This window comes from Leucopleurus acutus (genome assembly GCF_964270905.1).
Source record: "Leucopleurus acutus genome assembly, chromosome: 14".
Classification (NCBI taxonomy): Eukaryota; Metazoa; Chordata; class Mammalia; order Artiodactyla; family Delphinidae; genus Leucopleurus; species Leucopleurus acutus.
This window is the reverse complement of record NC_139156.1, coordinates 77093017-77110426: the sequence shown is the minus strand read 5'-3', so window position 1 is coordinate 77110426 and position 17410 is coordinate 77093017. Positions and strand designations below refer to the sequence as shown.

General features: G+C 37.4%; 1 protein-coding gene across 2 annotated transcripts in view; it reads left to right on the top strand.

Moving 5' to 3' along the window:
• The window catches only part of RYR2 (ryanodine receptor 2), a gene marked incomplete at both ends in the record, with an annotated part of 711173 nt that overhangs the window by 613557 nt on the left and 80206 nt on the right, over window positions 1-17410 (top strand). For both annotated transcript variants that reach the window (XM_082854592.1, XM_082854593.1), the window contains 4 exons: window positions 698-794; window positions 2382-2485; window positions 4023-4074; window positions 13155-13208. In XM_082854592.1, coding sequence (XP_082710718.1) covers window positions 698-794; window positions 2382-2485; window positions 4023-4074; window positions 13155-13208 — 307 coding nt within the window. The remainder of the gene's footprint in view (window positions 1-697; window positions 795-2381; window positions 2486-4022; window positions 4075-13154; window positions 13209-17410) is intronic.

Below are 17410 nucleotides of genomic sequence, written 5' to 3'. Positions count from 1 at the left end.
TCAGCGTTCCATCCTTCAATGGCGCCGGCTCATTTTAACACGTCTGGTATTCTCTTATGATGTTCCCTCATTGGCATGATTTTCTTAGAGTGGAACCTTAGCCATAAATCTCATCAATTTCACGATGAGTTTTACTTAGGGTTTTAGTCTTCACTGGTCTTCTTTAAGTCGTAGGCAACCACTTATCATCAGTATTCTAGGATTTAATCTTTGGATATACACTCCCATAAGGTTCCCTTAATACATTTAGTTTTGTGGTCCTCAGGGTCTGTATCTGATGCTAACAGGAGCCCTGGATAATTCCATAACATCGTTTATCCAGAGCCACTTCATGTCATAAGAGCTACCATGTAATGAGCATCTATCCAATGTGCTTTACATTCTTTATCTCAGTTTGAGTCTCACAAAACTGACACGTAGATGGGGTTATCCTAGTTTTATAAATGAGAGAAGTGAAAGTCGACAAAGTCGGATAACTTGACCAATGTTACAAAACCTAGAAATAACTAAATCCATGTCGGTGTGTGATCTGAGAAACCTTTCTCTGTCCTCCGTGATATCTTGCTCTCCAGTTGAGAGTGGGCATTTCATTTTTATTTTATTCTTTGAGTGCACAGATAATCCAGAGATAAAGTGCTACTGAATACCTTTTCACTTTAATTAAAAATAACTGTTTGAAATTGTGCTTACCTTTTAGGCATCGGGCTGTCAATCTCTTTCTTCAGGGATATGAAAAATCTTGGATTGAGACAGAAGAACATTACTTTGAAGATAAACTGATAGAAGATTTAGCGGTACATTTTTAATGGGGTTAGAAGATGAAAGAAAGTCTGGGCTTGGTGGGATAACATTGGTGTGAGCCATTTATCTTATAACATTGAAGAGAAAACATCATTGCAGTGTGTGGGCCTTAGGAAACTTTCTTCTCGATTGTTATTGCATGCAGTGTTTAGGGAAAAATTCACTCTTCTTATTTCAAAGAGATCTCATCCGCATCCAGCAATTCAGAATTTAACTAAACTTCGACTCTATTATTCTTTTAAATTCTTCCTCAAAGCACCTTCAGACACCTCAGAACCAGGATATTACTATATAAGCTGAACCATAAAGAATTCTTCACCAAAGCTAGATCGAAGGTTGACAAAAGCCAATGAAAAGTAGCTGGTTGTTAAACATACACAGGGCAGAGAATGATAGATTGGGTACGGGATGAGCAGGAAGTCATGGTAAATATAGTATAAACGGCAAGTAGAATGTTTCAGTCCAACCATGCTGATAAGGAGGCTTGTGTTACTGAGAGTGCTTCACTCAGGGGAGCCATTGTCTTAATTTTTTATGAGCTGTGGACCTATTTAAAAGTCTGACCAAGAGCCGTCTTAGGAAAATTTATAAGCGTATAGTCCTGCAGAATTCTGCAGACTAGTCAGAGGCGTTATGATTCCCAAGTTAAAGACCTCTTGTCTAAAAGTTCTGTTCTGTTTAACTCACAGATTATCAGGGAACGTAAAGGATAAACTAATCCAGTTCATAAAACCTTAACCCTGATTACCCCCTTATATTTTAAATGAATTTCATTTCTTTTTAAAATCAAAACCTGTAGAATATTAGAATATTCAACCTTGTAGAAATTTACACAGTACCTGCAACATTAAGCCTTAAATCCAAGAAAGAACATATTTAGGTAGAGAGAATCTCAGTCTGAATGGGTAATTCTTATAGAGATATAAAATTCATTAAATCATTCAACAAATGGGATTGATTAATTCTACAGTCAGTAAAAATGCTTCATAATTTTCCTCATGGTACATCTTCTATCCAATAGAATGAAATTACTTTTTTAAGTTTTAAAAGTAACTGAAAATGAGAAAAAATAATGTGTAAGTGATTCAGACATTAACTCATTCAGCATTCTTTGCCTTTCTCTGTCTATGTAGGCAACAAAAATGCTTCATTTGATAATCAGTTTGCCTTGCTACATGAACATTTTTATACTTGGAGTGATGTAGCATTTTATTGCAATTCTTTGTAAATTGAGCCCTCCCTAAAGCTGAAATCCATGTAGCAGATACACTTTTCAGTTAGTTATGAATCTGCTTATAAGAATGGCATTCAGAATTTTTAAATGATGTAAGTCATCTTTGCCCATAGTGTTTTTTGGTCCCATTATTAAATAGCTTTTTTTTTTTTTTTTAAAGCTGCATACTTTTGCGTCGGTAATATAACACACACACGTGCATAAACGTGCAGGTACAATGTATATAACACAGACACACTCACGCACCACAATAGGAAGAGAAAGGCTTTCTTTTTATTTGTTGTTCCTGGGTCTGGGTGAACATTTCACCTAAATGTGAAATTTTATAAATTTGACTTTTGTATAGAAACCTGGAGCAGAACCTCCGGAAGAAGATGAAGGAACTAAGCGGGTTGATCCTCTCCATCAGCTGATACTTCTGTTCAGTCGAACGGCTTTAACGGAGAAATGGTATGGTTGGGAGGATTCGCACGAGACGTAGGAAGAACAGATAGAAACCCGTGTCTGAGTGTTCTGTCCGTCACATGTTCCTGTTTCAGTTTCATCTTGTTCTTGGGAGGAGAGAGAAGTGTTCAAAGATAGGACCAGTCTGGCATACACTACGAACCAACGCTCACACAACTTCAGGCTTTAATAGTTACCTACCAAATATTTACCTAGCTCTCATTTTTCTTAACAACATTGTAATTAGCTGGCTGACTTGATTCTGAATCTTCCTGTTGATCACAAACAAGCTTTAGAAAATAAAAGAGCCCAAAGCAAATTTCAGTACCAAAAATGTTTGGAGACCACTGGTGACCCCAAATTTCCTGGGTAGATTCTGTCTCCATTCAGCAGTAAGTCTTAGGAAACTTGAGGAGGTGGGTGCGCCATCCTTTCAGTGGAAGGTTTCTTTGAGATCTATTTTGTGGGCATTCTCCATTTTTCTTGGTTCCTACAGTCTTGGTCATATGAATTCACGGAAACCACAAAGGGCAAACCTCTATGGAATTAAATAAGAAATGCACTCATAAGCCCAGTAATCAAAATGTGCTCAGTATCTGCTCATTACAGGGGCACCGCACAGGCTGATTCTGTAGATGAGCCATGGCGGAGGTTTTAAAACCTTTACCTGCTTCCCTGCCATGGGGGAGAAAGCCTACTTTGCCCCAGGCCTCCCTCATCCTCTGCAGAGAATTTAATTATCAATCCATATCCACATGAGTCTTAAAGAGTTCATCTGACCTCTATGCATGTCGTAATAATGTACATTTCTCCCTCTTAGCTAATGTGATCCATCCTTCTCTCACGATTTCTCTCTCTTTCTCTTATTATTTCCTAACTAACAAACTCATCTCATCCCTAAGCATAGAGCAGCTCCCTGTCTGGCATTGTCAGGTAATGAGGTATTTCTCATAAGTGGATTTTTCTGATGGCTATAAGTTTAAAACTGCTAAAATAACTTTGCAAAACGTCAGGTATTTTTTGATGGAAGCCTTTCTTCAATGAATTAGTGGTTTCCATAATTTTTCAAAAGAGGATAGTAAACAGATTTTAACCTATCTTAATTTTTAAGAATCATTATGACCGTCATATTTTTAAACTACGTTAGTAGCATAATAACTGGGGGAGTCTTTCCAACAAATGTCAGATATCACGTCTGCTGTCAAAAGCCCTGACATCATGTAAATTTGCTTGGTTCAACTTTTGTAGTTTTAAGAGAATACTAATGTTATTACATTTGTGTGTAGATCAATAGATCATTTATTTTGTGAGACTTGAAGGTCTCTTCCGTAAGGTAGGATGGGGCCACTGTTTAGGAAGTCTAAGATCTTTGCTCTCTGATTCTACAATATTTCTGAATAATCGCTTTGCCTGAGTTTTGTGTTTGTTTCTTTTTAAAAAGACATACTTGTTGAAAGATAAAAGTTATTTTATACAGTGATGGTGATTTTGCATGTAACTAACCTTCTACTTAAAAACTGATTTTTTTTCTTGTTTTTCATAGCAAACTGGAGGAAGATTTTTTATATATGGCTTATGCAGATATTATGGCAAAGGTAAATAAATGTCTTGATTTTAATGGCAAAATATAAGAATCTGTGTGTTTCTAGATTAAAATAAAATATCGTTAAATTTTAGAACCCTACAGGGCATTAATCTCAACTTTCCACTTGTTGCCTGAATATCTCGTCTAACGTTTTTGACAGGTAATCATTGTTTCTTCCTTTAACATTTTATTTATGGAGAGCTCACTAATTTTCCAAAAATTCATTCATTCAACAAATATTCACTCGACATGAAGGTATTGGAGATAATGTGGTGAACCAGAAAGTAACACACACACCCTGCCTTCTTGGAGTTTATCATCTGATGGAGGAGACAAAATTTGAACAAATGATTACAAAAAAACTCTGACAAGTTTAATGGTAGAGAAACAATTAAGAGTAGTGGGAGGGCTTCCCTGGTGGCACAGTGGTTGAGAGTCCGCCTGCTGATGCAGGGGACAGGGGTTCGTGCCCCGGTCCGGGTAGATCCCACGTGCCACGGAGCGGCTGGGCCCGTGAGCCATGGCCAATGAGCCTGCGCGTCCGGAGCCTGTGCTCCGCAACGGGAGAGGCCACAACAGTGAGAGGCCCGCGTACTGCAAAAAATAAAAAATAAAAAAATAAGAGCAGTGGGAGTAGTTTATGTAGCATTAGTCTGAGGTTCAAGGAAGTCCCTAACTGTTGAATGATGAATTGACCATGAAAAAATAGTAATAGCTAGTATTTACTGCGTGCTTATTTTGTTTAATCTCATAACCTGAGAATGAATGAGGGGAAGAGGAGTCAGGTTTCGCTGAGGCTTCTGACTTGGGCAGCTGAGTAGATGGCAGAACCATATTCTAAGGTGGGGATCACCAGACTCATTGCAGGCCTAGAGTGAAGAGGAAAGATGGCAGATTAAATTTTGGACATGTTAGTTAAAAATACCTGTGAGACAGCTAAGTGGAGATGTCTAACATGCAATAAGATAGTCATGTCTGACATTCCACATCTCACAGAAGGCTTAAAATTACAGATTTGGGGGGATTTCCCTGGTGGCACAGTGGCTAAGAATCTGCCTGCCAGTGCAGGGGACATGGGTTTGATCCCTGGTCCAGGAAGATCCCACATGCCACGGAGCATCTAAGCCCATGTGCCACAACTACTGAGCCTGCGCTCTAGCCCTGCGAGCCACAACTGCTGAGCCCACGTGCCACAACTACTGAAGCCCGCTTGCCTAGAGCCCGAGCTCCACAGAAAGAGAAGCCACCACAATGAGAAGCCTGCGCACCACAACGAAGAGTAGCCCCTGCTCGCCGCAACTAGAGAAAGCCTGCACGCAGCAGCAAAGACCCAACGCAGCCAAAAATAAAATAAATAAAATAAATAAATTTATTTTAAAAATAAAATCAAATTACAGTTTTGGGAATTGTCAGCATTAGAAGGTAATTGAAGCCACAGTAGTAGATGATCTTTCCCAGGCAGAGAAGGAAGCATGAGAAGAACAGGTGGCTAGGACCAAGCCTCTAAAGACATGGATGCTTAAGAGATGGTTAGAAAAAAAGGAGCTTCCCTGCCCCCCCCCCCAAAAAAAATAGGAGAGAATCTTAAGTGTGAGATATATAGTAACTGTTGGAGTGTGTGGTCAACAAAATCTTACTCTGCTGAGGGATTGAACCTTATTCAAGGTAAGGATTGAAAATTCTCCGGGATTTATTACATGGACATCATGTGACCATGGTGAGGACAGTTGCAGAGATGTGAGATGGCGCACTGTGGTCCAAGTGTGTATTGTGGGGAAATAAGTAGAGTCTCATGTGTGAGTAGATGTGGCATAGACATCTCTTTACTGAGAAGGCTGAGAAGGAGGAGAAAGGTAGAGGGTGATAAATATATAGAGAGAATTGTGAGGTTGAAGGGGGATTATTTTTGCCTATTTGCCTTTTTTTAACTTTTTTAAAATAGATTTGAACATGCTTCTGTTCTGGTGGGAAGGACCCAAAAGAGTAGACAAGGGAATAATCTGTGGAGTGAGGCTTTGAGTAGGTGGGAGCAGGGCAGCAGGACAGCTTACAGAGCATAAGAGAAAAGTCGTGGCTTTCCAGCTGTCTTTTAAACTGTAACCCACAGTCAGAAATGCATTTACCAAGTCTATTTATAGAAACATAAAAACAGATACCTTGAAAGAAAATCATCATGAAATTATACTTGTACTGTGAGCAGTGCTGTCTGATATTTTCTATTCTATTTAAATAAAAGTTGTTTGAGATCATGATTCACTAAATAGATTTCACGTCCAGTTAATGGGTTGAAATCCACAGTTTAAAAAACATGAAAACAACCTAAATATCTGTCGACAGATAAATGGTTAAAGAATATGAATTCTATATATATGCAATGGAAAACTACTCGGCCATGAAAAAGAATGAAATCAGGCCATTTGTAGCAACATGGATGGACCTAGAAATTATCGTACTAAGTGAAGTAAGTCAGAAAGAGAGAAATACCGTATGGTATTGCTTATATGTGGAATCTAAAATATGACACAAAGAACTTATCTAGAAAACAAACATGGACAACAGACTCGTGGTTGCCAAGGGGGTGGGAGGGGATGGATTTGGAGGTTGGGATTAGAAGATGCAAACTATTATATGTATATATACCTGAATCACTTTGCTGTACACCATAAACTAACACAACATTGTAAATCAGCTATACTTCAATAAAATAGATATTAAAAAACACTAGGTTAAAAGATTAAAGAGGAAGGATATTTCCTTCTGTGGAAATTAGGACTGAGTATTGACTGGAAACTAAAATAGAATTCCCAGGCAGTGTGGAAAGCCTGATCGATGTCGTTTTTTATGAATTTGGACAGTACCAGTCTTCTGGTTGTGTGGCTTTTCTCTAGCAGTTCCCAGAACCAAGTGCAGATTCAGAGAAGGCAGGAAGTTAGATTTGTCAAGGATAAGGATTTTTGCCAGACTGTTGTCGAAGCACAGGGGATCACAGGGGTTTTGTGTATCGCTCTGAGAGTGGCTGAGGCATTGGATCTTGGATTCTAACTAGGGTAAATAAGGAAATGAGGAAAGAAGGAGCTGATAAGTAAGGAGATTGTAAAGGAGTCCATGGACTGTTGTCCCCGCAGTTGAAGAAGCAGTGAGCAAGTGGGCTAAAAAGGGAGAAGCTCCTGTTTTGAGAGCAGGAGATTCCTGATGGTTCAGGTTCTTCCTTGCGACTGCAGCAGAAGCAGCCTCTGCATTTGTCCGGGTTGTATCCTGAAGTTTAATCTCTTGTGATAAGTGATCAAATATTTGATGATGCTTTTTCTCAAGGTTCTCCCTTCATAATTAAATAATCTTGTTCCTTTTATTGTTTAATGTGTCCCAGGAATGCTAAGCTTCCATTACTCAGTTCATTCTTCTCTCAATCATCTAGCAATATGTGCCCCCCAGAAATTACTTGAACACAGTGCGCTGGCTGTGAGTTCACCTGTGTAGTGCACACTGGGACTTTATCCTCGCTTATTCTGCCTTGGAATTCTATATATTTACAATAAATTGTAAGAATTCGCTGGGTTTTTGGCAGCCAGATTACGTTTTTGTCAAGAGCTTGCATGTTCACCTAAATTCCATGTCATTTATGAATTTCTTCTGAGATTTACCTCACATACCTGTATTTTGGCAGTTGATATACTCTTTAGTTAAGTATAAGTCATCGTTTCTCTAATTAGAGTTATACCATTATCCAAGGCCAAAAAAATTTTCTTTAATAAATTTATTTATTTATTTATTTTTGGCTTTGTTGGGTCTTCGTTGCCGCGCACAGGCTTCCTCTCTAGTTTTGGTGAGCGGGGGCTACTCTTCGTTGCAGTGCATGGGCTTCTCACTGCGGTGGCTTCTCTTGTGGAGCTCGGGCTCTAGGCATGTGGACTTCGGTAGTTGTGGCACGCGGGCTCGGTTGTTGTGGCCCGCGGGCTCTAGTGCGCAGGCTCAGTAGTTGTGGCACACGGGCTTAGCTGCTCCACGGAATGTGAGATCTTCCTGGACCAGGGATCAAACCCATGTCCCCTGAACTAGCAGGCAGATTCTTAACCACTGTGCCACCAGGGAAGTCCCAAGGCCAAAATACTTCTAAAGTTCATTTCTCTCATCCAGTGTTAAATATTTCTTTCCATTTATGTTAACCACAAACCCGTAAGTGTGCTTTCCCTGTGTTTATCTAAGTTGCTAGTTTTGATGATTGATACCAAACTTTTTAGTAAGTAGTTTTTGGAGGCTGCCTTTCTTCACTTTGACAGTCGGCATCCCAGGAGTCTGAAACTTTCTCTTGGTCTTCATGGTTTCTCAGAGTTTACCAGTGGTCATTTTACATTCACATATGATTATTTTTGCCCTGAATCTTGACACTTGAACTCTGTTCAAGAGACTTATGCCTTCCTTTTCCATTTGCAGGACTTTATGAAGGCAACATTTACATATTAGTTGGTTTTTGTTTTCAGTTTTCATTTTCCATAGGAGCCCAGAATTGGGTTAATCAGAGCTCTGGATTCATGATACACTCTCATCATTGGTCCATTACATTATGGACTACTTTTATTCAAAGTAGTTACTTAGTAGTTTCTAATAATATAGTAACTGCCCATAAACTCACCACTCACAAGAAAAGCTAAGACCTTGATAATAAGCCTACCTGTAATCATACGGTCCTCTCCATTAACCCATACGCTGCCTCCCCACACAAGGAAATCATCCTCCTGTAGCCCATGTTCAGGATAACCTTGCTTTCCTTTTATATAGTATACATTAGTTATATGAATTTATTAATACATATATTACATATATACATGTGTGTTACGTATATAATTACATATTTTTGAGATTTTAGTTGTTTTAACTTTTAAAAGGGCAGTATGCTATATGTAATCTTTTGGTACTTACTTGTTTTACTTACTATTGTTTTCTAAGATTCATTTCTACTCTTGTGTGTGCTGGAGATCATTTGATTTGACTATTACATTCCATTGTGCAACTACACCATAGCTTATCCATTTACTTTTTTGTTGGTAGCCTTTTGCGTTGAATCTGTGTTTTTGCTGACGTGAAAAAAGGGTTTGAAATGCCTATTCTTATTCATGTCCAAAAGTCAAGGGTCATAGGGTATATGAATATTCAACTTGAGGAGAAGACGCCAAACTGTTTTCCAAAGTCATTGCATTAAATCACGTTCCTCCCTGCAATGTTTAAGAGAGATTCTGATGATCTACATCTTCTCCAATATTTGATATATTATGTTTTATTAATTTTTGTCAACCAGGTGGGTGTACTATAGCATTTCATCGGGGTCTTAATGTTCATTTCTCTTGGCAAGGTAACTTTCATATTTAAAAATCACTTCTCTTTGGTGGTTAAGTCTGAAGCAAACGGCTGATGAGTAGTTCTGCCTTTTCTCTCTATTATTATTATTACAGTTTCTGCTGTAAATCATGTACTTTCTGTTCCTTGTTCTCCTTGCTTTGTGTTTGGCTGTATGTTAAAAAATCATTTTACATCTTTTTTTTTTTTTTTTTTTTTTTGCGTTACGCGGGCCTCTCACTGTTGTGGCCTCTCCCGTTGTGGAGCACAGGCTCCGGACGCGCAGGCTCAGCGGCCATGGCTCACGGACCCAGCCGCTCCGTGGCATGTGGGATCTTCCCGGACCGGGGCACGAACCCGCATCCCCTGCATCGGCAGGCGGACTCTCAACCACTGCGCCGCCAGGGAAGCCCACATCTTTGTATTTTTTGAGCCCCACTTTATTTTAACCCTTAGGTTAATTGTTTTCCTGCTTATCTTTCCAACCCCTTCCTTACATCATATATATCTCCTCTTTTGAGCATCTTAGAGAATTTGCAGTGCATCCACATTGGTTTGCTGTTGCCCTTCCTTTTGTCCTCATCGTGGTCACTCATGCTTGATTCTCAGAATATCTCTGTACTCATCATCCCTTCTGGGCTGTCTGAAGCTGTTCTGTTCTGTTCTAAGGGAATGGTTTTACCAATTTAAATAAGATAACCATGTGGAAGTATCTAGAATGATACTGTCATAAATTAAACACTCAATAATGTTTTCAGTCTTTTGAGTTTGTGGCTAAGGAAGGAAAATGTTTCCTCTTCTTTCTCTTATAACTTACTGAAAGGTACACATTAAGTTATACCTAGTGTTTCGTTCTTTGCTGGTTAAAATTATAAAATGCCAGGATCACTTTCTTATGAGATTTCTCTTTTCTATCTCACTCAAAACTTAGTGTTAAATCCATCCTGAAAGTTTCTTTTTGCTTCCTCTGTCTTCTGAGGAGTGACTGCAATCAGAAAGGCAAGTGAAGAACGTATGACATACACTTGTTTTGCAGAATGAAATGTCCAGCGGATAGTGGCGAGGTGAAGTGCCCCCAGTTACTGCTTTATGAATTCTCGTTGCCAGTTTTGAGTTTTGATCCAGATATCTGAATGTCTGAAGTATCGTCTGTTTCGGTCTTCTCTAATTTTTTCCTTCTAAATTCTCTATTTCATGCTTCTGCCCCTTTATGTATGGGTTTTATTCACTTTTTTCCTTCCTGGAGTACGATATCACTCTTCCTTGCCTAGAATTGATCCTTTTGATCCAGAAAGTTAAGTCCTGTGTTGCAGGACCATCTAATAGATCCTACTGTTTACTTAGCATTATCATACAAATTGAGTGGATGCAGTTTGCTATTGAAAAACGTTGTGTCCTATGCCTGTAAATCCCTCTGTTTCTGGTCAGTACATTAAAATAGTGCTAGACATCCTCTATAGTTTTCTTGCGGTCCCAGCATGCCCCATGGCAATCAGGACAAGTTTAAAGTGGTTTATGGGTTTATTGAATTTTGTCAGATAGGTCTCCAAATAGATTCAGGTTTAATAGGTTTTTTAAAAATCAAAATTTTAACTTCATTAGAAGAGAATCTCACTAAATTTTCTTAGGAAAGTTTTAGAAAACAGTTTAAGGTATTTTGTTTCAAAATAATTCTTTGTAAAAAATGTCTGTCAGCGACTTCCTAGGTGGTCCAGTGGTTAAGACTGTACTTCCACTGCAGGGGGCACGGGTTTGATCTGTGGTCACGGAACTAAGATTCCACGTGTCACGCGGCCAAAAAAAATGTGTGTGTGTATATATATATGTGTCAGAGCTCTAAATTCCTTTACATAAAAGCAAACATATCATATGAATTTTATAGCTTAAAAGCATATCATTATAACTCAAAATGCCAACTTTTCTAAATGTATTCTTCAACTCAAACCTTGTTCCCAGTATTTCTGAAGGTAATGAAATTTGTATAGGAGATGATGTGTTTCAGAAACTTTATATTCTTAAGAGACATTTTTTATTGGTATTCTAATTTGATTAGATAGTTATCATGCTTGTTACTTGATAAAATCCCTATGTTTCACTCCTAATTTATAATGCGTGTGAAGGAAGCATTATGTAGGTAATCTAAAAGGAGCAGCTCAGCCAGAATTCCTCTGCACTCAACATTATACGTACAGTATTTATGGAGGGTTACAGATTTGCCTTCCAGATATGTTTTGCTAAACTTCTCATGTGTATTTATTTTCAAAATCCTGGTTAACTGTTAACACGGGAGTCAAAGTGACATTAACATACAGTCAAAAAGTTCCTGCACTCTGAATGAATAATTAACATCTTGGATTTTCTGGTGAAACATACTATTTAGCAACTTTTCCATGTAGTGAAATTGTCACAGGTCTGTGTCCCCTTATTTTCTCCTTTGCAAACCATGTCCACATTCTCATGAAATGGAGAGGGCGATGCTCAGTACATGTTTGTTGAATGAATGAAAGAATGTAACAAACCTTTTAGCATTTATCACTGAGTCTGGTAGAAGGATCACATTTTGTACCCTGGCTCCCATTTCTACTTCACGTATGTACTCAAAGTGCTGTGAATCATTGAGTTAAAAGTATTTTTCTGATTTGTAAGTTATACTTAACCACTTCTTCCATGAGCTTCATGGATACACTGAGTGTTTACCAACCATAACAAAAATCCTTAGAAAGGTTGCAGTAATCTAACTTAGAAGAGCGTTAGGTTCTTCCTAGCACAGGTATTGGCTGATGACCTGCTTCCTTTGGTCAACACGATACTCCTAGTACCAAACCATGATAATAATAGCAATTGAGATTTATTAAAAGCTTATTGTTTTTCAGGTACTTGTTCCTAAGTGGCAAACAGTTTCCATATATTAATTCATGTGATTCTCTCAGGAACATGGTTACTTTTTTTATTATTTCCACTTTAAATATGAGGAAGCGGAGACCAGAGAGGGAAAGGAACTTGCCCTAGACTAAACAGCTCATACATGGCAGCATCAGGATTTGAACCAGGCACTCTGTATCCTCAGGCCATGTTCCTAACCACCAAACAGCTCTGCTTCCTTAGCAAGCAAAATTTTCAGCTGTGGGAATTAGATAAGAATACATGCACAGCTCCTTTACCATTTCTGGGAAAATAACTCAAAATAATGAAATTGTCTGTGTTATCATTTTTCTGTGAAAGAATAATCTTGGTAGCAGTTGGAATTTTACTTTCCTCCTTTGGGCCAAATACAATAAAAAATGAACTTAACAACAACAACAAAAAGATGACAAGGTTCACTTTAAGTAATGGGCACTGCTTTCTTTTAATTTTAATTCATAGTTATTAAATGTATCTGTATTAACACATTGTAATGGAAGCACAAAAAAGGAGAAAACAATGATCCTTGTTTTTAAGGCTTGTAACTTGATTTGCGCAAGGAAAATGCATGAATAAGTAGTATGTGTAGTGTGATACAGACCTCATAAATATCTCCATGATATATATAAAATTGGTAATTTAGTATTTTAATTTTGTATATGCACAGTATAGTTTTCTTTTAGGCCACAGATTCATTGATCATGTCATCTAAGCTTATTATATAAATGTACATATTTAAACAATATTGATGATAAACTAACACAAATGATTCAGTATTCTGTGCTAAATTCTTTTATATTTTCTGCCTCAACATATTATCCTGTTGACCTTTTCAAAACTTTTTTTTACATGTATCAGAGTTGTCATGACGAGGAAGACGATGATGGGGAAGAGGAAGTGAAGAGTTTTGAAGTAAGATGAATCTTTCTGTATTTGTTTTTTGTCTACGTTGAAACATTGTTTCATAGCTTATAACTGACATTTATGTTTCTTGCTTCATGGCTTATTGCAGCTTATTGTGTCAAGGAACTGCATGTCAGAAGCTGGATGGACAAATTTGAGTCCTAACATTTGCTGAAGTTAAGACCAAGGAACATAGACTAGTTAAAGAATCAAATAAAACCCATATGTTCAGAATGAGTGTTCCTGAGAGCCCTCAGAGATGAGGTTGCTTTAAATTCTCATCTCAGTGAATGATGTGATCTGACATTTCCGACAGACGTGGCAGAAAAATGTTTATGGAAGAGCAACATGACATCAAGTTTCTCATTAAACCCTTGGTTTGATTTTTTTTTTTTTTTCTAAATCGAAGAAGCCTTAAAGATTTAGCCTCTTTTGACTTCTGCCCAATTAGGTCACTCATTCCCTGTACATATGTAGGTGGTGGCACACAGTGCAGTTTGCTTGCATGAGGCAGGATTGCATATATTCCTAGGGCTATGTTCTATTTTATGATTATTTCCTCAAACCTTCTCAGATCTTACATTTCCGTATAATTCGAAATACTGCTCAATATTCATTAGCCAAAGGGAAAGTAAATATTATTTTCCCCCTTTGCTTAGGCTGCACTTTTGCTTTTTATAAGAAAGACCAGCTGTTGCTAACTACCCTCTCCTTATTTATTGGTTCTTTTTTTTTTGGAATTTTCAAAAAGAAATTAAATGGAAGGAAATGGATTAGACTTTTTTTTTTTTTTTTGGCTGCTATTAATTTACATGTCTGCTTTGAGCTAGAAGTCTGGAAATATATTAGTAGCCAGCTGTTAAGTCTTTAATTAAAGTGGACCCACAAAAAAGTGGTAGGTGAGGAGTAGATATTGAGTAGTGCCCCTTTCAGGAATAATTGGATGTGAGCATCTCTGCAGCATTGCATTGAAGTCATTGTGTAAAAAAATACCAAATCAAACTAATTTGGGAATGACCCATGACTATTGCTGGCTGAGAAAAATGCCTTAAGGTTAATTTCCTGGATGACACTATAATCTTTTCTAATGTATGTGTATTTCTAGTCTCAACTCCATCTTCATTGATGAGAAACTGAGCTAAATTAGAATGAGCTGTGCGCAGCAGATAATACTATTTTTCTGACGTGCACACCATTTATGGTCTGTCGGTTGTCTTCCGAGCAATTGTTTATTGCTATTTTGCTTCTTGTCTTCATCCTTCCTTAAGGTCACAGGATCCCAACGCAGCAAGGTAAAACTATATATATATGTGTATTTGTCTGGGTCTGAGTTTCAGTTTCTTGTGACATTTACCTTTGTTAGACCCAACATCTTGGATTCATTTTTGTAAAAAAGAAAAAAAAAAAAAGTCTTGCAATCTTTCTACCAAGTTTGTAGCTCCAATGCAGTTTGTCTCTTCAGTATCCCTTCCTTGACCTAGGTTTATTCTTCTTGCAATTTAAGTGACTCCTAATTTGAAATTTTATCCTCTGTGTTGACTTTGAGCTGTGTACTATGCTGAGATGAAAGAGTCCACCCTTCCGGTGATTAAATTTTAGCTGGTGACTTTTCAGTGCAACATTTCGTGCCTCATCTCTCTTGAGGGTTTTTATACCAGTCTTATTACTAGAAAAGAGATACGATATATGGCATTGCTGGTGGGATTGGAAATAATCTTCTTTTCCGTTGTGCTAGTAATTGGAGAGGATATTCCATGATTTCAGTGTTAATTTAGCATTTCCTTATAGTGAAGAACTAGATGACTCTTTCTGTCTCTTGAGTATTCTGAAGAGCTAAGTACCTGGAAAATTTGCTAAGAGAAAACATTTTGGTCTAGAATCACAAAAATTTTCCTTTCATATGAACCCTGTTAAGCTTACATTTTATTTTCATGAGACTATTTAGTTGGAAAATCGATCATAAACATCCCAGGAAAAAAATACCTACAATGACTTTATTTAAAGAAAAGAGAAAGCTTTTCTGTTTTTAAGTGTAAAGTGTTCTTTTTTGCCTTCTACTTTAAAAAGTGAAATATTTTCTGTTAAGATGAATTTAGAATGTCATAAAGAATCTACTTAGAAGGAACAAATTATGTTTTTAACTCACTATTATATTTGGAGGACTATATTGTTCTCATAGCATTTTAAAATTTGAGTTCATGCAGATGTGATCAGGTTTAGCTCTAACCAGATGGATATAATTTAATGGCATATAATAGGCATGACAGTTAATTATAGATTATGGGTTTAAATCAGTAGTTATAATGGGCGTGATCCTAATTTGCTGGATTTTTATAGTTTTATCACTAATGATCTCAGATAGAATTCCTGTGACTTGTTGAGGGTTGAAAGCATAAAGGGACTTCCTAACATCCACCAAGATTTGATTTCACGGATAGCACTGAAATTCATTCCCAAGAATATTGATTTAGACGGAGACATTAGAAAGGTTCCCTATTCAGAAAAGAAGTCTGGGAGTAACTAGTAGTGGAATCTTAGCCTGTACAGTGTAGGATTCAGGTCATACTGAGAACGAGAAATCGGGAGATGTACGGCGCCCCGCCTGGGAGAATGGGCTACATGCCTTGGATTTAGGATGGTGGGAGAGAAGTTCACCTAATGGTGAAACCTGGTAATTAATCCCCCAAAAAAGGAGGTAGAGACCAGCCGGTGTGACTGTCCCAGAAAGAGACAGGATTTTAGAGTTGCCAGTGGTGCCACATACTCGTACGCATAACACAATAGAAGAGATTTGGGACTTTTCACTTCTTAACCAATGCTTGACTGACTCTCCGTGTGATTTCTATACTATAACTCATCATTTATGCCTAATCTGTGGAATAGTCTATTTGCAAAATACACACTCTGTGAGTAAACAATATGAACTCTGTCCAAGCCGAAGAATGAGGCCGTGTTTTTAGAGCTGACAGAGAACCAATCACCTGCAAAGAGGGTTTTGTCTGAGGTTGGCCCTGTGATGACAGCAACACCACTGAAAAATTGGACTAGGCAACTGGATTATTGCTTTCTCTTTATAAATTTAGTAATGGACCAGACTTTTTACATTGAGATGTCTGGTTGTTTAACATTATTTAGTATAGTCTAAATAGTGGAATTTTTCATCTAAGTTATAATGAATTTGAAAGGTCGCTTGGCAGTTTCAATAATTCTTAAAACAAATTATGTTAAATAAATTTTGGAATAACATAGTGCGCTAATTGAATTTTATCCCTATAACTGGCTGATTATTAATATTTGCTGTACTTTCCACTTAAATTATCTATAAGAATATTGAGAAGAAGAAAGAAGTAGATATAAAAAGGTAGCATTATAAAGAAAATTTCCATGAGGAGTAACATAAATAAAGCTCAAAAAACATGGAAAACAGGGAGTGGAGGCTAAAATGCCTAGTATTTACCAGCTCTTCTTCCATCACATGTATGTTTTACTGACATGATCCTGTTAAAACTTGCCTGATTTAAGTTGATAATTTAATTCCCAGCTTCATCTATTTATATGTATATAACTACTTATTTGAAAATTTAATTGCATATTTAGTTAGTAATTATATATAACTCTTTTCAGACTTGAGACTACTTCAATATTAAAACTATGAAAACGGACAGTTAAATATTATAAAGAGGCCAATATTAATTGAAAGGGAAGAAACATTTTAGCAATTACCCAAAATGTTAATTACTACAGTGGATTACTTTATTCGGCTTTGAACTTTTCATAAGCCAAAACAAATAATAACAAAGAGTAATATTTCAAGTTGAATGACTTTTCTGAGCACGATCTCACGTAGAACAAGAAAGCCCTTTGGTACCATAGTAGACCACATTTTAAAATGATGATTTTGCAAAACATACAGCAACATTCTTCTGATGGTTGCTTCTCCTACTGCCATTCTTCCAAATCTGAGGGTGCAACGTTCAATGATAATATTCCACACAAAAGCTTTCATTGAATTAAGTACTTTAATATAGACTAACTACTTATGGAAAAACCTAAATTAATGACGGTGAAGCTTAAGTAAATCTAGAGGAATGGACCGTTAACTCGCCTTCTAGACCATCTTTCTCAGCTATTAAGCAAGTTGCATCATCCTTTGGCAAATGCCCAGTTTCTAATTCACAGATGAATTCTCTGGTGAGTCCCTGAGGTGCTAT